The following is a 13,309-nucleotide window of genomic DNA, read 5'->3' on the forward strand; positions in this document are numbered from 1 at the left end:
GTAAAGGTGCAAGCTATCTCTTCTCCCCCCCCCCCCCCCCCCCCCCCCCCCCCCCCCCAGTTCTTGTCCAGCAGAGGCTTCAACCTCTCATTTCCTTTTTTGCTGGCTAGAGTTTGGTAGGGTCTGGTTACTAGCATTTAGAGGTGCACTGATACATTGGTCCCATATTGTATCAGCACTGATAAAAGAGAAAATTGACATTATTGACAGTTGGCCTTTTTTGGCTGATGTAGCTGATAAATGCTGCATGCATGTGCACAGCCACAGCGCAGCACGCAGGTGGCCAGGTGCACAGCCCGGCAGTGTGGAGAGTAGCATCCGGCTGATAAGGCTATTGTGGGGAAAGGGACATGGGCAGACCGAGGTCCCCACGGTGAGGGAATGGGGCTGGTGCTGCACAGCTGGAGCAGGATGGAGTTGTGGCTGCTCCCACCCTGTGCACGGATTTGAGGGCACATGCCCCCCCATACCCTACTGGGGTGCATGCAGCGGCTCTTCCCCCCCCCCCCCCCCGATGAGCTGCAGCTCCATCCGTGCCCTGCTCTTCCCTGGTTGTGCAGTGCCTGCCCCTGCACCAGCACCAGCCCCACTCCCTCCCTCACTGTGGTGACCTCTATCCACTCCCCCCCCATGCCCCTTCCCTTCCCCTACAACAGATTTATCAGTCAGACACTGCTCTCTATGCTGCCAGGTTGCTGGATTGGTATCCGCTGATATGATTCGTTAAAAATTTGCCATCTGTATTGGACACAAAAATCTCTGTTGGTGGAATCCTACAAGCATTGCAATGGCTCTGTTAAGATTTTGAATTCAGGAGCTTGGGATCTATCTGTGTCCACCCTGGTGTGTAGTTGGGTCTGCTCCTAAAAAGCTTCCTCCTGCTGTTGCTAACTTTAGGCAATCTTTATGGTTCCTGAGTAGACTTCAGGGGAACTGAGGAAAGTAAATTAGCTTCCTTCCTGTTATGCATGCTATAGGTTCCTTCTACACTGGCCAGGAGAGCTGAGCTTTATTTAAAAGGATCAGACAGGTCAGTGTGAAAAAAACAAAATGGAGTTCAGCTGAGGCACTGGCATGTTGCCTCCAACGTAGACAGATTGTGTTGGCGAAGGAAAGCCTAAACCAGTCTCATTACAAATCGGAACTAAGGCAGGAATTTGTTATACAGGGGTTTGACAAAATTTGTCAGGTCCTTTGGAAGAAAACTTAAGGCATTTCCCAAGCTCTTGGGGGGGGTAACCACGGCTGAACTCATTACTGTTAATGGCAATCAAGCTGTGATTGTTCAGTGTGATTGCTATTAGAAGTAGTGAGCATGCTACACACAAGGCTCTGTCAGTGTGGCAATGCCTGTATAAACTGCTTCACACTATTCCATCAAAATGTATCAGTACTTAAGTGCTGTCTGGAATGACTAAAGCATTCTTCTGTTCGGGAGCTTGACCAGCTCCCGAACAGAAGAATCGGTAGCTATCTGGGAGACAGTGATCACCTTATAATAGAATTCAACATAAGACGGCGAGTGGGTAAGGTAACTAGTAGGGTAAAAGTGCTAGACTTTAGGAAAGCTGATCTCATTGCACTCAGGCGATTAGTCAAGGAAGCACTGCAGAGTAGGAGTTTTGATGGGATGGGTGGCTGTGCCTAAAGGAAACGATCCTTTGGGCACAAAGCAAGACGATACCCGAGCGAGGCAAAAAAGGGAAAGAGGCCAGGAGGCTTCCATGGCTGACCAGAGAAATCCAGGGCAGCCTAAGGGCCAAAAGGGGAGCACATAAAAAGTGGAAACAGGGTGAGATCACTAAAGATGAATATACCTCCTCTGCTCGTGCTTGTAGGGAGGCAGTTAGGCGGGCCAAAGCTACCATGGAGCTGAGGATGGCAACCCAAGTAAAGGACAACAAGAAATTGTTTTTTTAGATATATTGGGAGTAAAAGGAAGGCCCAGGGAGGAATAGGACCCCTGCTAAATGGGCAGAAGCAATTGGTGACAGATAGGGGGGACAAGGCTGAACTCCTCAACGAGTTCTTTGCCTCAGTGTTCCTAAGCGAGGGGCACGACAAGTCTCTCACTGGGGTTGTAGAGAGGCAGCAGCAAGGCGCCAGACTTCCATGCGTAGATCCTGAGGTGGTGCAGAGTCACTTGGAAGAACTGGATGCCTTTAAGTCGGCAGGCCCGGATGGGCTCCATCCGAGGGTGCTGAAGGCACTGGCCGACGTCATTGCAGAGCCACTGGCGGGAATATTCGAATGCTCGTGGCGCACAGGCCAAGTCCCGGGAAAAGGGCTAACGTGGTCCCCATTTTCAAAAAGGGGAGGAAGGAGGACCCGGGCAACTATAGGCCGGTCAGTCTCACCTCCATCCTTGGTAAAGTCTTTGAAAAAATTATCAAGGCTCACATTTGTGAGAGCCCGGCAGGACAAATTATGCTGAGGGGAAACCAGCACGGGTTTGTGGCAGCAGATCGTGCCTGACCAACCTAGTCTCTTTCTATGACCAGGTTACGAAACGCCTGGACACAGGAGGAGGGGTGGATGTCATATACTTAGACTTCAGGAAGGCCTTCGATACGGTATCCCACCCCATACTGATGAACAAATTAAGAGGCTGTGATGTGGATGACTGCACAGTCCGGTGGGTGGCGAATTGGCTAGAGGGTCGCACCCAAAGAGTCGTGGTGGATGGGTCGGTATCGACCTGGAAGGGTGTGGGCAGTGGGGTCCCGCAGGGTTCGGTCCTTGGACCGATACTCTTTAATGTCTTCATCAGCGACTTGGACGTGGGAGTGAAATGTACTCTGTCCAAGTTTGCAGATGACACAAAGCTATGGGGAGAAGTGGACACACCGGAGGGCAGGGAACAGCTGCAGGCAGACCTGGATAGGCTGGACAAGTGGGCAGAAAACAACAGGATGCAGTTCAACAAGGAGAAATGCAAAGTGCTGCACCTAGGGAGGAAAAATGTCCAGCACACCTACAGCCTAGGGAATGACCTGCTGGGTGGCACAGAGGTGGAAAGGGATCTTGGAGTCCTAGTGGACTCCAAGATGAACATGAGCCGGCAGTGTGACGAAGCCATCAGAAAAGCCAATGGCACTTTATCGTGCATCAGCAGATGCATGATAAATAGGTCCAAGGAGGTGATACTTCCCCTCTATAGGGCGCTGGTCAGACCGCAGTTGGAGTACTGCGTGCAATTCTGGGCGCCACACTTCAAGAAGGATGCGGATAACCTGGAGAGGGTACAGCGAAGGGCAACTCGTATGGTCAAGGGCCTGCAGACCAAGCCCTATGAGGAGAGACTAGAGAAACCGGACCTTTTCAGCCTCCGCAAGAGAAGGTTGAGAGGCGACCTTGTGGCTGCCTATAAGTTCATCACGGGGGCACAGAAGGGAATTGGTGAGGATTTATTCACCAAGGCGCCCCCGGGGGTTACAAGAAACAATGGCCACAAGCTAGCAGAGAGCAGATTTAGATTGGACATTAGGAAGAACTTCTTCACAGTTCGAGTGGCCAAGGTCTGGAACGGGCTCCCAAGGGAGGTGGTGCTCTCCCCTACCCTGGGGGTCTTCAAGAGGAGGTTAGACGAGTATCTAGCTGGGGTCATCTAGACCCAGCACCCTTTTCTGCTTATGCAGGGGGTCGGACTTGATGATCTATTGAGGTCCCTTCCGACCCTAACATCTATGAATCTATGATAAGCTATACAGCGTCCCCTTCATAAGAGGCACATGGCAGAAGGTTGTACTGAATGGTCTAGACTTGAGAAAGCCATTGAGGGATGCTTGATTAATTCAGAGTAGAACCTGGCCTTGAATACCCTCTACGATGCTGCAGTGCTGACTTGAGAAAGGTACTTCAGTTCAGCTGCTTCAAGCCCTACAGAACCTAAAAGGGGTGGGGGGGGGGGCAGTTGGGTCTGTGCATTTCCCCCCACCCCAACATTCACAAAAACTCCCTAAGTGGCTCTTCTCCACACTTGGCTGGGGGTGGGTGGGGAGCAGCTTCCAGGAGCGGAGATGGCAAGCAGGGCTGGGATTGCCAGGTGGTGACGGCATGGGGCCAGGGCCTGGGGCAGAGCCATACTCCAGTGCCCATGCACCTCTGTGATGGGCACCGGTTTTGTGGGCAGGAGCTGATTGTGGCTTTGCCCCCAGCCCTGCGCTGTTGCCGCCCGGTGATCCTGGGGTCTCCATGGAGACTGACCAGGACCAATGTAGGTAGGCAGATGGGGTGGGGCCATGGGTGGGTCGGGGGCTTTGTCCACATCCGGATCCAGGATCTTGAGGTAGTGACAGCGTGGGGCCGAGGCCCAGGGAAGAGCTACGGTCTGCTTCCTACATGCCTCTGCCCATGAAACCTGTGCCTGTCAAAGGGCTGTGTGGGCGGCAGATCACGGTTCGGCCGCACCCACACACTCACCACTCCGTGATCCTGGCCTTGTCTGCCCATGGCCCCATCCAATTCACATGTCTGGCCCCGCAGTTCCCACCCCTGGCGGTGGGTGCAGGGCACAGACAGCCTGGGGTGCCCAGGCTGTGGGGCCAGGTCTGGCAAATGGCAGCAGCCAGAAAGAGCCGCTGCTGCCAGGAAGCGAGTCCAGCCGCTGTGCTGTGCTGCCCCTGCCCCACTGCTCACCTGGGGGCGGTGGGACCAGTTGCAAGCACCATGGCCTGGACTACCCTTTAAGTTGGGGCTGGGTGGGACTGAGGGACCTGCTGCAGGCCAGACAAAATCCCTCAGTGGGCTGGATCTGGATTTAGCTGTATTTTGCCCACCCCTGTTCTAAAACGATGTCTGTTGCACAGGAAGTTGTTTTGTAATGTATGAGATACAAGAGCTCAAAGAACATTGGTTTTCAAGCTTCACAATCTGTTGTCTTAAGGAAAAAACAAACAAACAAACAAAAAACCCTTCCAGTTTCTTTTAAGGCATATTTGGGGAGAGAGGTAGAAGAATTTTGTTATTCTCAGCTTCATAGTTTCCAAATATTCCAAGAACTCTGAAAACCTCCATGTATTCAAGAGTAAACACTTCAGAAAACACTTTTCTTTTTTGGTTTAACTGACTAAAAACATATGGTAGATTAGTTACTTTTCTATTGTTACTTTCTGGCTTCTTTCCTCCCCTCTGGAAAAGCTTGTTCCTTTTCTAAGTTCAGTTTGGCTGTATTGCCTACAGCTAAAACTGAACTCTTAACAAAAAGTATGACCATCATACCCAGTATAGTCATGTGAAGTTTAGCAATCCCCTCCCCTCTCCTTGCCTCTTGATGTTCATGGGGGATGGATCCAGCCTCATAACAGTAATTTGTGTTGCATATACCCAAGCAAGAAGTGCATTCTGCATTTCGGACCCTTTTAAAATCAGAATTAAACCTTGATGTGTGTCCCCATATGCATTTTATCCTGTTCCGTGTCAAAGTTGTCATAGCTTGCTGCATTTGAGTCTCCATGTTGGTTTTTGCTCAGCCACTAATTGGGGTTCTCCAACTGCACAGCTATCCAGGACAAAACTAAAACAGGACAGATAAAATTTGATATCAAAGCCTTTTGTCAAAAATCTGAATGTCAGAATATTCTAACCCCCCCCTTTTTTTTTTTTTAATTTCGTGTAAGGCCTGTCTAAAATGATGATGTAGAGTAGTGGGGAACCAACCTTTTTGGCTGGCATGCCAAAAATTGTCCCTGTACCCTCTCTGAGTGCCTCCCTGATCCCATCCTTAGCCTGATCTCCTACTCTGCTTTTTGCTTCCTGCCTTGTGCTCCCTGTCTGATCTGCTGTTCCTGGTCTGTCTGGCACTCTGCTTCCTGTTCCTTCCCTGATTTGTCACATGCCACACACACAGGCTGCCCATACCATTTGTGGCACTTAAGCTGCGGGTTGGCTACTCTGACTTGGTGTTTAGAAGATGCCATGTTGATAGTTATAGTTTAATGTTCCTTGGTTAATTGTTTTCAGTAAGGTTTGTTTCCTTAATAGTTAGGGCCCTGTCACATGCTTTAGGTGAGGAGAGGAAGGAAAAATAATCAATATTTTGCATAGTAGGTGACCCAATTTTTATTTACAGATCATGGGTTTTTGATTGTGTGGTCCATTAAATAAACCAACCAGACAGACTCTTATTAAAATAGTTCAGTTGAGATCTCTGGATTAAAAACTTCAATAAAACATTTGACTCAGTACTTGTGAGTCCTGCTTCTAGCTCCAAACAAGTGAGCTTCCGTATGTCTTGTAAATGAGCCCATTTTGTGTTTGTTTTTTTCATTATTTTAATTTGCTACCTATGTAGCAATTTTCATTTAAAATGTTTCTTTTTAACTTTTTACAGGATAGTGACTTGAAGCAATATTGGATGCCAGACAGCCAGTGCAAAGAATGTTATGACTGCAGTGAAAAATTTACCACCTTCCGGCGCAGACACCACTGTCGGCTGTGCGGGCAGATCTTCTGCAGCCGGTGTTGCAACCAGGAAATTCCTGGGAAATTTATGGGTTACACAGGTAGTTATTTTTTTGTGCGCTAAACACCCCCCTGGACTTCTTAGATCTCTGATGTTTGTATTTTGTGAGAGTGAGGTGATCCCATTTAATGCTCATCTGCAGAGCAACATTAGTAAAATAAATGGGTGTCTGTATGTGCACATTTGCTTGGTGACCCTTGCTTTGTTAAAATTTTCTCAAGTATCTTGATGAATTGGGGCCCAAACTTCTTTGATTTCCCAGCTTGGGAATGATTTCCCAGCTTGGAGGTAATGGCAGCCCAAACCGCTCATTTCCTGAAGTGCTTCAGAAAAATTTGCAAGTACCCTTGTTAGATTAGTTATTATTCAGCAGAGCATACTTTGATCAATTTTCACTTTTAGATAGTGTGTTTATTAAAAAGGCAGGAATTGCTGGTATCCAGTGACCATGGATAAACTCATGTTTTTTTTTTACTTAAAAAAACCCAAACAACACCACCTCCTCCCCCCCCCCCCCCCCCCCCCCCCCCCCAAAGTCTGGAAATGTCCAAGGAAGCCATTTGCCAGTTGCCAACTAATATATAATCCTCCCCTTTCCTAACTATAAAATACCAGTTTTAGTAACATAAGACTTCTTTTGCAGTGAGGAGGTGGTAGGCAGACTGCTTGAAATCAGATATTTAAGAATTCCCTGTTTGCATGAATATACAGGATATTGACTCCAAATAAGCAATAAGCTTGTTTCGGGGTAGTTTAGAGGTTCTGAAATAAGGAAGCTCCATTGCGGCTTGAGATCTACCTAAGTCAGCTCTGCACTATATGAGTTTATTTCTTGTTTCCTCTTTCCACAGGGGATCTCCGAGCATGCACATACTGCCGCAAAATAGCCCTAAGCTATGCACACTCCACAGACAGTAACTCTATTGGTGAAGACTTGAATGCCCTGTCTGATACTGCCTGCTCTGTGTCTGTGCTGGACCCAGGTGAGCCACGAACGCCAGTTGGAAGTAGAAAAACTAGCCGCAACATCTTTCTGGAGGAGGACCTCACTTGGCAAAGGTACTGAATGGCTTTATAGTGAGTCGCAGAATTGGAACTAGTTTTCTGGTTTAACCTCTGTTTAGACAAAGGCTGTCAATTTGCATCCAGTAAACTGGGGTTCTGGTCTGTTCTTTGTTCTAATGTTGTCTTTCATTGAAGTGGAGAAGCCATTGATTCCATGGGGAGTTACCCTTTTTTAGTGAAGTGGTAAGAGTCTGAATTGTTAACCCATTTAAAATTGGACTTGGGCTGGAGCTGGTGATATTAATAACATTCATTGTGATAATGGACTTGTGGCTTCATGGAGATGGAAAGAATTTGTTCTCTTTCTACCATGGATGAATCAAGACACAAGTCAGTAGAGTAAAAATGCCTGTTTGCCAGTTAAACTAAACGTTAGTGCTTGCTGGGTGAATGTTGGTAAATTGGTGTGCAGTAACAGCAGAAAGACAAGGTTCTTTGGATGAATCTGATATCTTTAATTAGATCAACATAAATAGCTGGAAAAAATGTTCTTAGCAAGCTTGTGGGTTTAAAAACTCTTTGTTGAGGAAGCCTCTGCAGTTGGTGTGTGCTCTTCCTGGATGGAATGAATAGTAAAACAGCCAGAGGCTGGGCTGGTATGCATGCAAGACAGGCAGTTAGTGAAGATGTAAATTGAGGAGTCAGTGGGTGAGACAGGCTGGGTGGGGAAGGGTGGGGGGGAGAGAGAAGGGGGGTGAATGTAGCAAGTAAATAGTGGAGAGGTACCTGGGGAGTCAGATGTCAGGCAGGTTATAATGTGTCATGAATCCAGTGTCTATATTTAGTTCATGATTTTTTGTATCCAGGAGGTTGATGAAGTGAAGTTCATAGGCTTGTCTGTGAAAAGTTTTTTTTTTTTTGTAAATTCCCTTTGAGGATTAGAACTAAGATTGGAGAGAGAGTGGTTTTCTTGGGAGAAATGTGCCCCCACAGGTAATTGGGTATTCCTGTCTTTGATAGATTTCCGGTGTGCATTCATTCTGGTGTGGAGTTGTTTGGTCTCTCCTACATATTTTTCATCAGGGCATTTGGTGCATTGGATGAGATGTAATACATTTTTGGAGGTGCAGCTGTAAGAACCAGGAATGCTGATGGCTTTGTTGTGCGGTGTAGTAATTTTGAGGGCAGTGGAGATATGTTGGCCGGTTTTACATTTCTTGTCATGGCATGGTCTGGATCCATTCGGTGTGTTCTGGGCTGTAGAAAGTTTGCTTCTGGTGATGAGGTTAGCAAGGTTTGATGCTTGTTTGAAGGCTAGGATGGGTAGTTCTGGGAAGATCTCTTTAAGAATAAGGTCTCCTTCTAGTATGGGTTGCAGTTGTTGGAGGATTTTCCACATGGGTTTAAGGGAGAAGTGATATGTCATAACCAGTGGTGTGCGATTTAGTGGGTTTTTTTTCCTGTACTGCAAAAATTTTTCACATGGTATCTGGGTGGCTCTTTCAAATGTGCAATCTGTGTCTCTGGAGGAGTTTCCTTGTTGCGTGAAAGCCTTTTTAAGATAAGTGAGGTGGCAATCCCGGGTGTTCTTCTCAGTGCAGATTCATCGGTATCTGAGGGCTTGGCTATATATCACAGCTTTCTTGGTGTGTTTAGGGCAATTGCTTGTTGTGTGCAGATATGTATGTTGGTCTGTGGGTTTCTTGTATAACATTGGTCTGTATTTTATCATTCTGGATAGTGATCATCGTGTCTAAAAAGGAGATGTTGGTGCTGGAGTATTCAAGAGATAGTCAGATGGAGGAATGTTGATTGTTGAATTTCTGATGGAGCTCAATCGGTGATTGCAGGTTTTCAGTCCAAATGATGAAGATGTCATCAATATATCTTAAGTATAGCAAGGGTTTGATGGTGCAGTCCTTGAGGAATTCTTCTTTCAGGTGGCTTATAAAAAGTTTGGCTTACTATGGGGCTATTTTGGTGTCCATAGCTGTGCCCATGGTCTGGAGGAAGTATTAGTTATTAAAAGTGAAATTGTGTGTGAGGATGAAGGGTATAAGGTAGTAATGTCTTTGGGTCTGTACTCTTGAGTTGTCATCTTGCTCTGGTAGGTATATAAGGCAGGCTTGGAAGCCATTCTTGTGTTGGTTGTTGGTATATAAGCTGGTGTAACATCCATGGTGGCTAGGAGGGTGTTGCTGGGAAGGTGGTCTGTGTTTTTAAGTTTCCATAGAAAATCTGTAGTGTCTTGGACACAACTTGCTCTTTGGGTGATGAGTGGTTCTAGAGTTAATGCAACAAAACCTGCTGTTTCCTCAGTTACCATATCCAACCATGGAACCCTAGGTCTGCCAGGGCTCCCTTGTTTGTGGATTTTGGGGAGCATGTCAAAAGTCCCTGGGTTAGGTAGTGGGGGGGGGGAGGGGAGGGGAGGGGATCAAGGTCTGTAGTTCTGTTGGAAATGATTTGCTGGTATTTTTGAGTTTCATGGTGAAAAGGGGAGTAGGATCTTCTTGTAGTTCTTTGTAGTAGGTGGTGTCAGAGTTGTCTGTTAGCTTCCTTTATGTAGTCTTCACGGTTTAGGATGGCTGGTTTTATTACTCTTTGGTGGTTGAATCTTAGAGATTTCTAGGGCCTTTCTCTCTGGTAGGCAGAGGTTGTTATGGTGGCATGTGTTGTTGATTATTTCATTGTTCATTCTTTCCCTGAAGCAGTCAATGTAACAGTCAAGGTTAGAGTTTCATCTACTGTGAGGTGTCCAATCTGATGTTTTTTTGGGGGTTGCTGTTTTCCTTAATGTTGTCAGAGGATGAGTTGGTGTTGAAAGTAGATTTATTTGGATCGTGGAAACACTTCTTGAGGCGGAGGTGTCGGAAGAATTCTTCTAGTTCTCCACACTATAGTATTGTATTAGGGTATTTTTTCTGGACAAAAATTTAGGCCTTTAGGAAGGACAGATTTTTTTTCATTTTTGGTAAGCGTGTGTGGAGAGATTGATATTTGAGGGTTTGCTGCTGCTTTCAGTTTCATCAAGTCTGAAGGTGGAATGTTATAAGCTGTTGGTGTTGAGTTTGGCTTCTTTCTTTTTCATGTTGTACAGTTTCCATTGGTGACCACCAGTATCTGGGGGAACATTTGTTCACCAGAGTGCCCCAAGGGATGACTAGGTCGAATGGTTAGAAAATACAGCAACACGATTCCAGGCTGTGGACGTAAGAAAGAATTTCTTTACTGTCAGAGCCCCCAAGGTCTGGAATAGCTTGCTATCAGAGGTGGTTCAAGCACCTACATTGAACACCTTCAAGAGGAAAACTGGATGCTTATCTTGCTGGGATCCTGTGACCCCAGCTGACTTCCTGCCCTTTGGGCAGGGGGCTGGACTCAATGATCTTCCGAGGTCCCTTCCAGCCCTAATGTCTGTGAAGTCTATGAAGGTCTAATAAAAGAGATCAGATTCACCCAAAGAACCTTGTCTGCCTATGGCCTTAGACCAACATGGCTACAGTCTGCACCCATGTAACAGCAGAAAGTAAGTTTCCTACATAGCAGTCTGAAAGATCACTAAAACAATTGTTTGATATCAAAATGGAAGTCTCTCTAGTTGTCTTGGTGGAAGAAAACTATTAAGAGTTTAGGCAAGGGAAGTGGTGTGTAGAGCAGTTATTTAAGTTCCAAATAAGCAGTTATTTAAGTCTTAAATAATGGTGTTTTTATGCCTAAGGAGGAATAGATTGAAAGAACAACATTAATATACTGTTTACAGGGATTTTGCTAAATGCAGAAGTACAGGATTAGGGTGAAATAATGAAAGAGGAATCTAATAAATCTCAGTGTATCCAGAAGAGAACCATTAATCGTAGAAAAGCGTAATGTCTTCAGAGGCAAGAGGATTTCTTTTCCTGGTTGCAGTGGGTGCATCTACATAAGATGCATTGCTACGCTCGAGATCGCAACTGTGGGGCTGGTGCTGGGACAAAAGGATCTCCCAGTGCTAGTCCCATGACTGTGGAGCTGGTGCTTAGAGATGGGGATCTCCTAGCTCCTGTTCCCCAAATGCAGATTAGGATCTGGGAACTGTCTCAGTCAGGGCAGATCCCAGCCCTGTGCCTTGATTAGGTGATCAAGGTGCAGGTCTTGGAAAGAGCTGCAGGGGAGGGGCAGGTCCCAGCCCCCTACCCTTATCCACCAATGAAGCAGCTAGCAGCAAGCCCCTGCTAGCACCTGTCCCAGCCCTGAAGCTCTTTCCAAGTCCCCTGCCCCAACTGGGGAGCTGGGGCCAGGAGCACCCTGTTGCTGGGACAGGGGGGCATTGTCCCTTCCTGGGCTCCAGTGGCAGAGCCTGCCCTGGTAGCAGACAGCTTCCCTGGGGGCAGGGAGCAAGGTCCCAGTGTAGCAGGTTACTGTTGGTGCCTGCCACTTGAAGGGCTGAGCCAAGCAGCCAGCAGGTGTTTGATTGCGGCAGCCATTTTAGATCCCTGGCTGCCTATATAAACAGAGCAGTTTGCTGCTGGCAGGCAAGGCAGTATATTTGCCTGGCTGCAAGGCTCCATGCAACATCCTGGAGGTAAGGGCAGGAGCTGTAGAGGATGATTTGGAGGCTTCTGGTCCTGGATATGACCTAAAACTGCACCCTGCCAGGAGTGGGTGACCTGATGGGTCTCTGTGGTACAGGAGTCCCCAGGAAATGCCAGGCCAGTTATCACCCCAGTGAAAGGTGGGTAGGGGTGCCTTAACCCCAGCCCTCACCTTCAGGTGGATCATGTACTATTGGAGCAGGGTAGACCAGGTAAGCTTTGGGAAGCGCCTGAGCCTGCTGGGGGAGTGACCCTGCAGGGCCAGGCATGCTTCCAGAAGCACCTGAGCTGGGAATGGGGGACTCCAATCCTTAAGTGCAGGCAGGAGGTGTAAACCCAACTGAGGGACTATACTGGTCACTGCTGGGGCCAGAACTGGAAGGGTCAAAAGGGCCAGGGGCCCACCATGAGGGATGCCCACAATGAGCAAAGAAGCTTGGGGTCCTGACTGGCCTGAAATGGGGCCAGGGCTTATATGGAAGCTGAAGGGCCACAGCTAATGGGCGAAGGGGACGGGTGAGCCAAGTGCCTGAGATGCCATCTGTGAGGCTTGGGCCACAGTGTAGGGGTGGAATGGAGCTGTGGATAGCACCCCCTCCCTTCTCCTTCTCTCACCCCCCTCCTCCCCCCAGTATCAGGGTGTAAAATGGGCAGCCTCCTGCCTTAATTAACAGCATAATTAATTACAGCAAGGCTTGGCAGGTAAGTCAGGTGGGTGGCGTGCCCAGAGGCAGGTGGGAAACTAGCTCTGTGGCTAGTCAGGGACCCCCACTTTGCCACACCCAGCCCTTGTCAGGAGACAGCTGTCTCCTAGCCCTATGCTTGCTGCCAGCCCTTGGCTTAGGACCCAGGGAGAGCCTATATCTTGCCCTGGCTGCTGTAGGGTGCCTCTGCAGGGGCAGGAACAGATTGCTGCCATGAGCAGCAAATCTGCTCCGGTGTCCCAGCATGTGTAGATACTTGCTAGGGAGCATTTACTTGAGAGTAAACTGCTCCTGGATTAAATTCACATGTAGATACCCATGTGCATTAGATGTCTTTACTAGCAGTAGGGGTTAACTCCTAGAAAACATGGGTTACACAGCAGCAAAGGGAACTGCCTTTCTCTAACGTAATGTATTTGAGACATTTGGATCAAATTCCTTGTTCTGTAGTTGTCAGTTTAATAAAACCTCATTTTAGGGAATCTCAAACATTCCTTACACGGCAGCCAGAGTTCAGAGTTCTGTGGTGTGCCCACTGTAAACTTACAATGTGAAAGTAAGAA

At 47.6% G+C, this 13,309-nt stretch overlaps 1 protein-coding gene across 4 annotated transcripts in view; it reads left to right on the top strand.

The window, feature by feature from the left end:
• Positions 1 to 13,309, top strand: part of PIKFYVE (phosphoinositide kinase, FYVE-type zinc finger containing) — a 99,169-nt gene that overhangs the window by 15,048 nt on the left and 70,812 nt on the right. For all 4 annotated transcript variants that reach the window (XM_014594219.3, XM_014594220.3, XM_019492222.2 and 1 more), the window contains 2 exons: positions 6,332 to 6,503; positions 7,315 to 7,522. In XM_014594219.3, the coding sequence (XP_014449705.1) occupies positions 6,332 to 6,503; positions 7,315 to 7,522 (380 nt within the window). The remainder of the gene's footprint in view (positions 1 to 6,331; positions 6,504 to 7,314; positions 7,523 to 13,309) is intronic.

Source organism: Alligator mississippiensis, chromosome 4 (assembly GCF_030867095.1).
Source record: "Alligator mississippiensis isolate rAllMis1 chromosome 4, rAllMis1, whole genome shotgun sequence".
Taxonomy (NCBI): Eukaryota; Metazoa; Chordata; order Crocodylia; family Alligatoridae; genus Alligator; species Alligator mississippiensis.